Source organism: Oncorhynchus clarkii, chromosome 4, assembly GCF_045791955.1.
Source record: "Oncorhynchus clarkii lewisi isolate Uvic-CL-2024 chromosome 4, UVic_Ocla_1.0, whole genome shotgun sequence".
Taxonomy (NCBI): Eukaryota; Metazoa; Chordata; class Actinopteri; order Salmoniformes; family Salmonidae; genus Oncorhynchus; species Oncorhynchus clarkii.
The window spans coordinates 45,816,296-45,829,152 of record NC_092150.1 but is presented as its reverse complement, the minus strand read 5'-3'; the positions used below and the strand labels follow the sequence as shown (position 1 = coordinate 45,829,152).

General features: G+C 41.9%; 1 protein-coding gene across 3 annotated transcripts in view; it reads left to right on the top strand.

Moving 5' to 3' along the window:
• Window positions 1–12,857, top strand: part of LOC139406881 (AP-2 complex subunit alpha-2-like) — a 60,650-nt gene that overhangs the window by 35,603 nt on the left and 12,190 nt on the right. For all 3 annotated transcript variants that reach the window (XM_071150007.1, XM_071150006.1, XM_071150005.1), the window contains exons 7-12: window positions 844–1,012; window positions 1,141–1,278; window positions 2,126–2,308; window positions 2,600–2,697; window positions 3,008–3,239; window positions 5,136–5,315. In XM_071150007.1, coding sequence (XP_071006108.1) covers window positions 844–1,012; window positions 1,141–1,278; window positions 2,126–2,308; window positions 2,600–2,697; window positions 3,008–3,239; window positions 5,136–5,315 — 1,000 coding nt within the window. The remainder of the gene's footprint in view (window positions 1–843; window positions 1,013–1,140; window positions 1,279–2,125; window positions 2,309–2,599; window positions 2,698–3,007; window positions 3,240–5,135; window positions 5,316–12,857) is intronic.

Here is a 12,857-nt window from a genome sequence, read left to right as displayed (position 1 = left end):
CTGTACAGAATAAAAAATATTGCAAAAGGATGCATGTTTTGGAATAAGGCACTAAAGTAAAACTGCAAAAACATGTAGCAAAGAAATTAACTTTATATCCTGAATACAAAGCATTATGTTAGGGGCAAACACAACCCGTTACTGAGTACTGTTCTTCATATTTTCAAACATGGTGGTGGCTGCATCATGTTATGGGTATGCTTGTCATTGGTAATGACTAGGAGGTTTTGAGGGGATAAAACTAAACGGAATAGAGCTTAGCACAGGCGAAAACCTGGTTCAGTTTTCCAACAGACACTTGGAGACATTCACCTTTCAGCAGGACAATAACCTAATACACAAGGCCAAATATATACTGGAGTTGCTTACCAAAACGACATTGAATGTTCCTGAGTTGCCTTGTTTCAGTTTTTCCTTAAATTGGCTTGAAATGTATGGCAAGACTTGAAAATGGCTTTCAAGCAGTGGTCAACAACCAACTTGACAGAGCTTTAAAAATAATAATGTGCAAATGTTGTACAATCCAGGTGTGCAAAGCTCTTAGACTTAGCCAGAAAGACTAACAGATGCAATCGATGCCAAAGGTGATAATAACATGTATTGAATACTTTATGGAATACTGTATTTCATGGGGTATTCTTAGTAGATTGGTGAGAGAAATATTTTTTATCAATCCTGTAATACAACAAAATGTGGAATACTTTTACACACACACACACACAGAGTATATTCTTCTTTCTACTCCCTCTGTATCTTTCTCTCTTTCTCATCCTAAACCTAAAGAATGGCAATTATAGTGTGGCTTACTCATTTTTTTTCTCCCTCCTACCTCCCCCTCTCCAGTGAGCCCAACCTGCTGGTGCGTGCCTGTAACCAGCTAGGTCAGTTCTTGCAGCACAGAGAGACCAATCTGCGCTACCTGGCTCTGGAAAGCATGTGTACCCTGGCCAGCTCGGAGTTCTCCCATGAGGCCGTCAAGACCCACATCGAGACCGTCATCAACGCACTCAAGGTCCGTCTCTGTCAAACACACGCACGCTACACACACACTGTTCAGATGAGACGCTGCTTTTTTGATTAACACTTTGTTTGAAGTACTTTGGTGTTTGTAACACATTTTCTACCTTTTTTTCTCTTCAGACTGAAAGGGATGTGAGTGTTCGCCAGAGGGCTGCTGACCTGCTCTACGCCATGTGTGACCGTAGCAACGCCAAGCAGATAGTTGCCGAGATGCTCAGCTACCTGGAGACAGCCGACTACTCCATCAGAGAGGAGATGGTATGCGTCTGTGTGTGTGTGTGTGTGTGTATTGTATGTTTTCCCCCTCTGAGTGCCTCTGTTTGTGTCTGCGTTAAAGAGTGTGTAACCCAGCGTTTCCCAAACTGTGGGTCGCCTGATATGAAAATGGTGTCGTGGGAGAATTTATAAAATTCAGAATTTAAAAAAATATATATGTAGATATATATTATCGTATCGTCTTTGTGTCTCAAAATCATTGTAATGTGGTTAATCTTAAAAATCTAAATGAAAATGTTTTTCAATTGACTGCCATAGCCCCAAATAAAAACGTACAACTTGGCTGTTGTACTTAAAAATATCATACACGCCTCACGCCTCCCGGGTGGCGCAGTGGTTAAGGGCGCTGTACTGCAGCGCCAGCTGTGCCATCAGAGTCCCTGGGTTCGCGCCCAGGCTCTGTCGTAACCGGCCGCGACCGGGAGGTCCGTGGGGCGATGCACAATTGGCCTAGCGTCGCCCGGGTTAGGTCGGTAGGGGTGTCCTTGTGCCAGGTGCACGGTGTTTCCTCCGGCGCATTGGTGCGGCTGGCTTCCGGGTTGGATGCGTGCTGAAGCAGTGCGGCTTGGTTGGGTTGTGTATCGGAGGACGCATGACTTTCAACCTTCGTCTCTCCCGAGCCCGTACGGGAGTTGTAGCGATGATACAAGATAGTAGCTACTACAACAATTGGATACCACAAAATTGGGGAGAAAAGGGGGTAAAATTCAAAAAAAAAAAAATAATATCATATGGGTGGGGCTGCAAGAAATTTCAGATATCAAAATGGGGTCATAGGCCTAAAAGGTTTAGGAACCCCTGGTGTAACCTCTGCTCCCTTCTCTCCCAGGTGTTGAAGGTGGCCATCCTGGCAGAAAAGTATGCAGTGGACTACTCATGGTATGTTGACACCATCCTTAACCTCATCCGCATTGCCGGGGACTACGTCAGTGAGGAGGTGTGGTACCGCGTCATCCAGATTGTCATCAACCGCGATGACGTGCAGGGCTACGCCGCCAAGACTGTCTTTGAGGTAGGGGTTCCCCAGGCCGGATACGTCTGGATCCAATGTGCTCTTTTTGTCTCAGCTTGGAAATTCCTCAATCATATTCCCTGGTTGAGTACATTACGGTGAAAACATTTTTAAAACTATTAAAATGTATTAAAAAAAAATATATATGTTTATAAAGTCCTCCCCGTTTGAGTAATTTGTTTCTGTTTGGTGCCTACTGAACACGGCTCTGAAGATCCATAGCATTTGGCTATCATAAAATCTGTTCAAATTACTTACATTTCTAACTGTCCCCCTCCTCCCCCTCTCCAGGCGCTGCAGGCCCCAGCCTGTCATGAGAACATGGTGAAGGTGGGGGGGTACATCCTGGGAGAGTTTGGAAACCTCATCGCCGGGGATCCCCGCTCCAGGTGAGTGGTGTCCTCTCCCACACCAGTGACATCATCAACCTGAGACGCACACAAATATGCGGGGTGCTCTTATTTTCTGATGTATTAATCAGGTTTTTCTTCCCCATCTTTCTCATTTCTTTTTATGGTTCTACCTTTTTGTCATCCTTCTCTCCCTCTTCTCCTCCATTCTCATCCTCTCTTCCCACGATCATTTGAACTTTTACCGCTCCCATCTCTCTCTCTCTCTCTCTCTCTCTCTCTCTCTCTCTCTCTCTCTCTCTCTCTCTCTCTCTCTCTCTCTCTCTCTCTTTCTCATCCCTCTCTCCAGCCCTCTGGTCCAGTTCAACCTGCTCCACTCAAAGTTCCACCTGTGTTCGGTGCCCACGCGCGCCCTGCTGCTCTCCGCCTACATCAAGTTCATCAACCTGTTCCCCGAGACCAAGGCCACGATCCAGGAGGTGCTTCGCTCCGACAGCCAGATCAGGAACTCAGACGTGGAGCTGCAGCAGAGGGCCGTGGAGTACCTCAAGCTCTCCTCCATCGCCAGCACCGACGTCCTGGTGAGCTTTTGGGGTTTTTGATCGGCAAAAAAAGAGATCTATATATTTGTAGGTGTTCTGACACTTTGTGACAGGTTGGAAGGGTGGGTACTGGGATTGAACCCTGGTCTCCAGTGTGAGAGTCGTATATGTGACTGTGCCAGGGAGTGTTATCACTGCACACACAGCTCTTGCCTGGCTACCCATCCACATCGCTCTGACCAACTGACGTTTCTTTTCCACAATGAGTCTGGATTTGCCACTCTCCCCGACGATTTCTAGAATGTGAACACATTCTTACCGTTCTGATTGGTCCCAGAAACTGATGGGTTGGGCCAGAGCCGGACTACAAGATGTCGTGATCAATTTTGATCCTCTGGTTAGATTTGATACACTATCCAATCGCTGATTTAAATTGTTTTGTACCACACCCTTCATTTTAAAGTCATACAAACGACTTCTACGGTAGCAGTTTCAGACTCTCTGTAGCGAACAACAGAGCAGAGGAAGAATTTAGTGTGAGGTGTCAGGCAGCTCTGCACGTGTTTTTGTTATTTTACTGATCTCTTTCACTTCTTTATTTTTTATTGTTTACTGTCAAATATGTTGCCATTTTATATGCACTTACAGTGCCTTCGGAAAGTATTCATACCCCTTCACTTATTTCGATAGATTTTCTCTCTTTCTTTACACACAATTCCCCATAATGTCAATGTGAAAACATGCTTTTAGATATCTTTGCAAATGTATTGAAAATAATAAAATAAAATACAGAAAGATCACACTTACATAAGTATTCACTTCACACCCCTGAGTCAGTACATTTTAGAATCACCTTGGGCAGCGATAACAGCTGTGAGCCTTTCTGGGTAGGTCTCTAAGATATTTGCAGTCCTGGATTGTACACTGTTTGCCTATTTTATTATTTTCAAAGTTCTTCAAGCTCTGTCAAATTGATTGTTTATCATTTCTAGACAGCCATTTTAAAGTATTGTCCTAGATTTTCAAACAGATTTAAGTCAAAACTGTAACTAGGTCAGGAACATTCACTGTCTTCTTGGTAAGCAATTCTTGAGTAGATTGTGTTTTAGGTTTGTTTTAGTCCTGTCTGGTGGAAAGCAGACAAACAGGTTTTCCTCTTGGATTTTGCCTGTGCTTAGCTCCATTTAGTTTCTGTTTTTTATCCTGAAAAGCTCTGCAGTTCTTAATGATTACAAGCATACCCATAAAATTACACTTTCTATTCTGTATAAAAAGTTAATGGACTTGCCTAATTTTAGCAGTATTTTTTAGTGCCTTGTTGCAAACAGAATGCATTTATTTAATGTCTGCTTTTTAAAATTGTTACCATCTACCAATAGGTGCCATTGCGAGGGATTGGAAAACCTCCCTGGTCTTTGTGATTTGAATCTGTTTTGAAATTCACTGCTCAACTGAGGGACCTTACAGATAATTGTGTGGGGTACAGAGATGAGGTAGTCATTCAAAAATCATGTTAAACACTATTACTGCACACAGTGGGTCCATGCAATTTATTATGACTTGTTAAGCACATTTTCACTCCTGAACTTTATTTAAGCTTGCCATAACAAAGGGTATGAATACTTATTGGCTCGAGACATTTCAGCTTTTCGTTATGAATTAATTTAGTAAAAATGTTCCTGTAACACAACAAAATGTGGAGAAAGTCAAGAGTTATGAGTACTTTCTGAAGCCACTGTAGAATACCTTTCGATTTGACTGCGGGCCACAGAGCAGCAACAACATAACCTTGCCGTGTTCAGATACGGTTCAGTGTTTCAAATGTAAACCTCAACCACGGTCATGGACATTGCTATACGGTCACAGGCCTGACCTCTGACTGGTTTAGTCACATTGTCATAACTGTAACCACATCCCTCCCTCCCCCCTCTTCAGGCCACTGTGCTGGAGGAGATGCCTCCCTTCCCAGAGAGGGAGTCATCCATCTTGGCCAAGCTGAAGAAAAAGAAGGGTCCGGGTGTCGTGTCGGTGGAGCTGGAGGACGGCAAGGAGAGAGGAGAGCTCAACGGTGGAGGGGACAGGGGGGGCGACGCTGCCATCGCAGCCTCTAACGCTGTGAGCATTCAATTCAATATACTTTCTCTGCACCCCAAATGGCACCTATTCTCTACACCCGCGGAAATCTAATTAGCATAATCAAAAAATCCTCAACAAAATCCGTCTTAAGTTTTTTGAATGGGCTGCATCTCAATCCACCGCATCCGCCAATAGTGGCCTTCTGCAGTGGAAGGTGGCCAAGCTACAGCTGTGTTTGTCAGACCATGAGACATCGCGAAAACTCCTGTAGCGTCCAAACCCCTCTACGAAAATATGAAATTCAAGAACACGATGGTGTTTCTCCGTTTTGCTCCGAAGTAGCTATTGTCGATCTGCCAACCTCTGTCTGCAGTTCCCGAGCAGTTTTGGGATTACACACCGAGACTCTCACGAACACGTGCATGTTGGTTATTTGACTCGTCTCAAGGTAGCGGTACCAGTTTAAAAAATGAATGGAAGTAAATATGGAAGAAGTTTAGTGCCAAAAGAAATTGGTGAAATATGGGTCAAACTAAATAAAAAATAATTTCCTGATCTTTCTTATACACTATATAAACAAAAGTATGTGGACACCCCTTCAAATTAGTGGATTCAGCTATTTCAGCCACATTCGTTGCTGACAGGCGTATAAAATCGAGCACACCGCCATGCAATCTCCATAGACAAACATTAGCATTAGAATGGCCTTCACTACCAAGTTCCAAATTGCCTCTGGATGCAACGTCCGCACAATAACGGGAACTTCATGAAATGGGTTTCCATGGCTGAGCAGTCGCACACAAAAGATCACCACGTGCAGTGCCAAGTGTCGGCTGGAGTTGTGTAAAAATCTGCACCATTTGACACTGGAGCGGTGGAAGCACGTTCTCTGGAGTGATGAATCACGCGTCACCATCTGGCAGTCCCATGGACTAATATGGGTTTGGCGGATGCCAGGAGAACGCTACCTGCCGGACTGCATGGTGCCAACTGTAAAGTTTGGTGGAGGAGGAATAATGGTCTGGTGCTGTTTTTCATGGTTCAGGCTAGGCCCATTAGTTCCAGTGAAGGGAAATTGTAATGCTACATTATACATTGACATGCTAGATGATTCTGTGCTTCCAACTTTGGCAACAGTTTGGGGAAGGCTCTTTCCTGTTTCAGCATGACAATACCCCCGTGCACAAAGCGAGGTCCATACAGAAATGGTTTATCGAGATCGGTGTGGAAGGACTTGACTGGCCTGCACAGAGCCCTTGACCTCAACCCCATCGAATACCTTTGGGATGAATTGGATCGCCGACTGCGGGTCAAGCCTAATCGCCCAATATCCTTGCCCAACCTCACTAATGCTCTTGTGGCTGAATGGAAGCAAGTCCTCGCAGCAATGTTCCAACATCTAGTGGAAAGCCTTCCCAAAGGAGTGGAGGGTGATATAGCAGCAACTCCATATTAATGCCCATGATTTTGGAATGAGATGTTTGACGAGCAGGTGTCCACCTATCTCTCAGAAGACGGACACTTTTAAACAAACATCCTTTTATTATTTATTTATTTGACTATCTGTTATTCAATGTGTTTCTATGGGCTAATGGCAGTAAGGACAAATTCAATGTTTCATAACAATCTTTACAAATATTAATTATACCTAAATGGGTCCTTAAATTCAAAATCAAGTAGCTAAATGATACTTGGTATGACCATCTTAATGGATAGCTTAGTAGACCCCCTTGCCCTTATCATCGTTGTTTTTCTGTGAAGGGACAATTTTGTTTTGTAGCAATTACAAGACACAGCACAATGACATAAATCACTTGTATTCAAAGACTGGCAGCAGTTGAAGAAAAGCAAAAGATGCATACAGTTTATATGATTCAAGGCTATATCTTCATAGACAGTGAAAATCAAATATTTAATGCATAATGCAGTGCATGCAACAATGGAGTTTAATAAAATAAGCATTAGTTATTAGTTATCTATCACACTCCAATGGATCAGCATGGTGGAAATAACTATTTCTAGAAACTAAAATTAGCATATTTTGTTGGACAAATCCAGGTAGTGACTCCTGGTTTAAGTAAAATGTATTCCTTTGGTGCCTAATGAACATGACCCGAGACAAACGTCATGATTCCACTATTTATAAGGCAACTCCTATAGTCTCTCTGCCATTAATAACACCATACCTGCTATAGTTCCTAACTATTATCACTATCATCAAAAACGTAATTTGGTAGTGGAACTAAGTCATAGATTAGGATCAGTTTCAATCTACCCATTCACCAATCAATCCGTCAGTTTTAAAAATCATTCAGTTTTCAAATCATAATCAAAACCCAATTAATTTTCCAACCAAATTGTAGAATGACATTGCTCAGTGATAGGACCAATCACTCAAAACCCTCAATTCAACACACATCGACATTGGCAGAATGTACATTTATATTAACATACTGCATAATTATCCAATAATTATAGTATTAACTTATCATGATTATAATTACAGATTAGTATCCTAATGCATCATTCTTAATCTAAATTACTATTTTAACACTGTGTAGACCTCTACAATCAATTTTGGGCACAGTTGTTGACCAATGCCTCCCCCCCAACGCTTCAGGCACTGATTCTGCTGCCGTCTTCGTCATTGTCTTCAGATAGCTTTACAGTTCAAAGTGGATGTCCATGATAATGTCCCAATTTCAATGTCTCACCTGAGCCACCACCACATTTACCACCCATTATGTCTTGTCCATTTGTCAACCAGTATACCAACAACATAAGAGAACTTTGGAACAGATTTCTCCCCATGCTCACTCAATGTGGACTCCTGTCACACTCCTGAGAGAAAAGACGAGCGAGTAAAAACAGCTTAGATTGGATGCTGTACACCGGTTGCTGGCTCGGACTCAGGTCTCTCTGTTGAAGTGGTGCGGACAGGGCGGTATTGAACGCCTTTGTCGCTCTTCTTCAGCCAGTTAGGGGGGGTTTTGAGGTTCACACTGTTCTCGTGGGCAAATGATTCCTTTTATGCATTAAGCCACCGGCTGTGACCTCGAGAGAGGAAAGATCAGAACAACAGTTTAGCTCAGTTCATTTCTGATTCAGGAAATCCAGACAAGCATTGGCTATATGATAAATTAGTACGTTTACCAATTATTCTTAATACCAATGTCTAAATGTATGTCAAAGAGAATAAGACATTATATTGAAACAACAATTTTTTCAAATTGGCTTATACTCCCCATCACACTGTCAACTTCATCGCAGAGCCACAGGATCAGGAAGATAGACCACATCCCAACCATCCAGCAGACCTATTCTGGTGAGATTTGTATCAGAACAGAACAAACAACACAACAATACAACAACATACATTCCTTCACATGTCATGCCCTTTTAAGATACATTGGCACAAAGACAAATGGAAAACTCACTAAACCCTAATTTAATTTAATTTGACCTTTATTTAACTAGGCAAGTCAAATTCTTATTTTCAATGACGGCCTAGGAACAGTGGGTTAACTGCCTGTTCAGGGGCAGAACGACAGATGTGTACCTTGTCAGCTCGGAGATTTGAACTTGCAACCTTTCAGTTACTAGTCCAACACTCTAACCACTAGGCTACCCTGAAATAGAACACTCACAATAAATCACACATAGTATTTGAAAAACACCAACAAATAGTCATAACAAGTGTGTTGTGTGTGGGTATTTGCAAATCTTAAGGTAAAAACAAACAAAAATGGCCAGGCCTTATTTAATTTGGTAGTTTCGGTCTCAGTCACACTCACTGCTCTCGCCAAGACCATAGCCCCGGGGAAACATTTCAAAGAGAGGAAAATGACCACCCCCATTCTCATCCTAGAGAAAGTGTACATTTCATCAATATCCACTATACTACATCTTAATCAGCAAACCAAAGTTATAACTACAAACATAACATAATAAGTCCACTGTACTCCCTCAAATCATTTTTGTTTTAATGTACCCCAACGTTTATGTGTGCTTAATTTAGCATGTGCTACCCTTAGACACAGCAAACTCTGTCTCGCCACTAACGATTCCCTCCCATATCATATGATATGACTGGTCTCTCTTTTCCATAACCATATAACGTTATCCTGGTATCGTTACTAAATGTAATACTTTTTTTTCCCGGTCACAAATGTAGTCAATTTCTCAGCATAAGGAATCAGTGATATTTGATCTCAGGCATCTATGAAACAGTTGTTTGAGACGTGGTCTCCTACGTCTCCCTTAACATACATACTGCTTGACTAGTTGGGCCCAAGCTTGCTGTACAACATTAAAACCCATTCAGTCTGTCTACAAACAGGCTCTCAAAGTGCTTGATAGGAAGCCCAATTGTCATCATCACTGTTACATCCTCAGAAAGCATGAGCTCCTGAGTTGGAAAAATCTTGTGCAATACACTGATGTAAGTCTTGTATTCAAGATCCTTAATGGCCTGGCTCCCCATCCACTCAATACTTTTGTTAAATGAAAACTCAAACCTATGGCAGCAGAGCCACAAGGTCTGCCATGAGAGGTGACTATAGTTCCCTTAAGGAAAAGCACCTTTAGTCGATCTGCTTTCTCTGTGAGAGCTTCCCATGTCTGGAATACACTGCCATCAGAGAGACACAACTGTACCACCTTTCACACCTTCACAAAAAACATGAAGACATGGCTAAAGGCCAATCAGACTAGTGAATATTATCCCTAGCTGTGTATTGCTGCTTTCCATGTTGTCTGTAGCTTGTGAGTTGTGGAAACACTTTGTTGCTTTTATGTGTTTTGTTGCTTTTTGTGCTATTGCTCTGTCTGCGTGCTACGTGTTGCTTGTTCTATGTTGCTCTGCATGTGCTCACTGCTCATTGATTGTCTGTACTGTAATTGTTTTTAATAACCTGCCCAGGGACTGTGGTTGAAAATTAGCCGGCTGGCTAAAACCGGCACTTTTATTGAAACGTTGATTAATGTGCACTGTCCCTGTAAAAATAATCTCGAACTGCAATCCACTTTAATGACCGGACACTGTTCCACATAATGGAAACATATTATAATGTAAGAATACATTAACTACCTGCTCAAATTCACTGGTGTGACATAAACTATAAAACTCGGCAACAGTAATCAGAAATGATTGAAGAAAGTTTCCGATTCAACTATTCAGACCTCTACTGCATCCCTTACGGCCCGATATAGCCCAGCGAGCACGACTCGCTTTCACCAGTGGACTAAAACATGGAAACTCTTACCAAAAAAAAAAATACACACACACACACACACACACACACACACACACACAGTGGGGAGAACAAGTATTTGATACACTGCCGATTTTGTGGGTTTTCCTACTTACAAAGCATGTAGAGGTCTGTAATTTTTATCATAGGTACACTTCAACTGTGAGAGACGGAATCTAAAACAAAAATCCAGAAAATCACATTTGTATGATTTTTAAGTAATTAATTAGCATTTTATTGCATGACATAAGTATTTGATACATCAGAAAAGCAGAACTTTATATTTGGTACAGAAACCTTTGTTTGCAATTACATAGATCATACATTTCCTGTAGTTCTTGACCAGGTTTCCACACACTGCAGCAGGGATTTTGGCCCACTCCTCCATACAGACCTTCTCCAGATCCTTCAGGTTTCGGGGCTGTCGCTGGGCAATACGGACTTTCAGCTCCCTCCAAAGATTTTCTATTGGGTTCAGGTCTGGAGACTGGCTAGGCCACTCCAGGACCTTGAGATGCTTCTTACGGAGCCACTCCTTAGTTGCCCTGGCTGTGTGTTTCGGGTCGTTGTCATGCTGGAAGACCCAGCCACGACCCATCTTCAATGCTCTTACTGAGGGAAGGAGGTTGTTGGCCAAGATTTCGCAAATACGTATGGGTTGTTTAAGTTGCATCTCATTATTTTCCCAGAATTACTTTATAAAATCTCTAGTAATCGATTATACACACATACAATTCATCATATTTTCATATCTTCACAGAATCCATATAGAACGTTAGAAATTCTTAGGTACTCACATCAACCAAATCCATTGGTTCAGTAATCTCCCAGCGGAAAAAAACGGAAGTTTCCTAGACACTGCCCAGCGGGTCGTTGGAATAATGCTCTTCAGGTATAAAACAACATCCCGCTCTCAATACCACCCGGTGATATTCTATGATGGGAAGTAATGGACGGAACCCCAAAATAACATTATCAACATTTATTAACCAAATTTCAATCTTATTATATACATTTCTACATCTTATTTCCACACTCACATAACTTTCATATCACATTCACACAGCACTGTTCCCAAACACACTTAATATTTATCGCCTGACGGAATATTTTCTTACTTCTATAGGTACATTTGGTTTACAGCTTTCACATATGTACCTAACTATTTTAAACCATTGCATATCATTAACTTATCTCCTAATTATTATTTATCTCAGGCTTACACAGAACCTTAATGATCATCCACACAGGAGTGATCAAATGCTCACACAGAACATGACTAAATAACCATCCACAGAGGAATGGTCAGACCACTCACACAGACTTGGTCAGAACGCTTCTACAAAGATTACCCACACATGATTTCAAACCCTGTCTATATGAACAGGAAAACGCATAACATTATCAAATGATTACCTAATTAGTGGTCCCAACAACAAATAAACTCACAATAACCTCTCAACAATTGTAACCCAGGTCATACCTGTTTAACTAATTTTTCAAAACATTTCATGTTATAATTTTAACTTCAGTAAGCCAAATGCCCTCGCAAGGCGTCACCCGCACTCTGGTTCCTCGATCAATACATTAACCTCACCAGTCCTACTGTGATCAACCAGTACCACGGATTTGGACTTTTGGAAGTCCGCAACTGATACCTCACTTAAGAACACTCTTATCAACTCAACTCAGTCCTGCTAGTTACCCCAGCTGTGGCCATCTTAAGGAAGACCTCGCTCTGAGAGTACCTTCAACAGGGGCTTTTATGTTTTGTTTTGTTATTTCATTTTTTTCTTAGCTTATCACTTATTGATTTTCCACTCCGACGTCAACGTTCAATGTAATGTCTAACTAGTACTATCAATTGTGCACTTTCAAATTCAATTGAAGAAGAAGAAAGTCTCCTCCCTAATCCAATTCGGGTCAAAATGATGTATCCATTCAGCTGACGCTCCCAGCCAGGTGGGGATCCGATCTGCTCTGAATAGTGGAGAGTGTCTTTCCCCAGCTGCATCTAATGCACACGGTTAACCTGAATTTCACTGGGAACAATCAGAGAAATGAAGTTCATCATCTCATCCTCGTCACCAAAATTGTCGTGGAATTATTGTAATCAAAAGGAGAGACTTTTACATTTCTTCAAAGCAAGTTATCGTTATTATTTAATTACTGCAGTAATGGAGCTTGTCAATGAGCCCCCCGTAGGTGATTCGTTGAGACCCCAGCCAGCAGGACTAAGCCACAGCATTTTATAACAAAGTCCATCCTCCTGGATTTTCATGACAAATCACATATGAGAGAATTTATACAAAGGCACATTTTGCTCTCA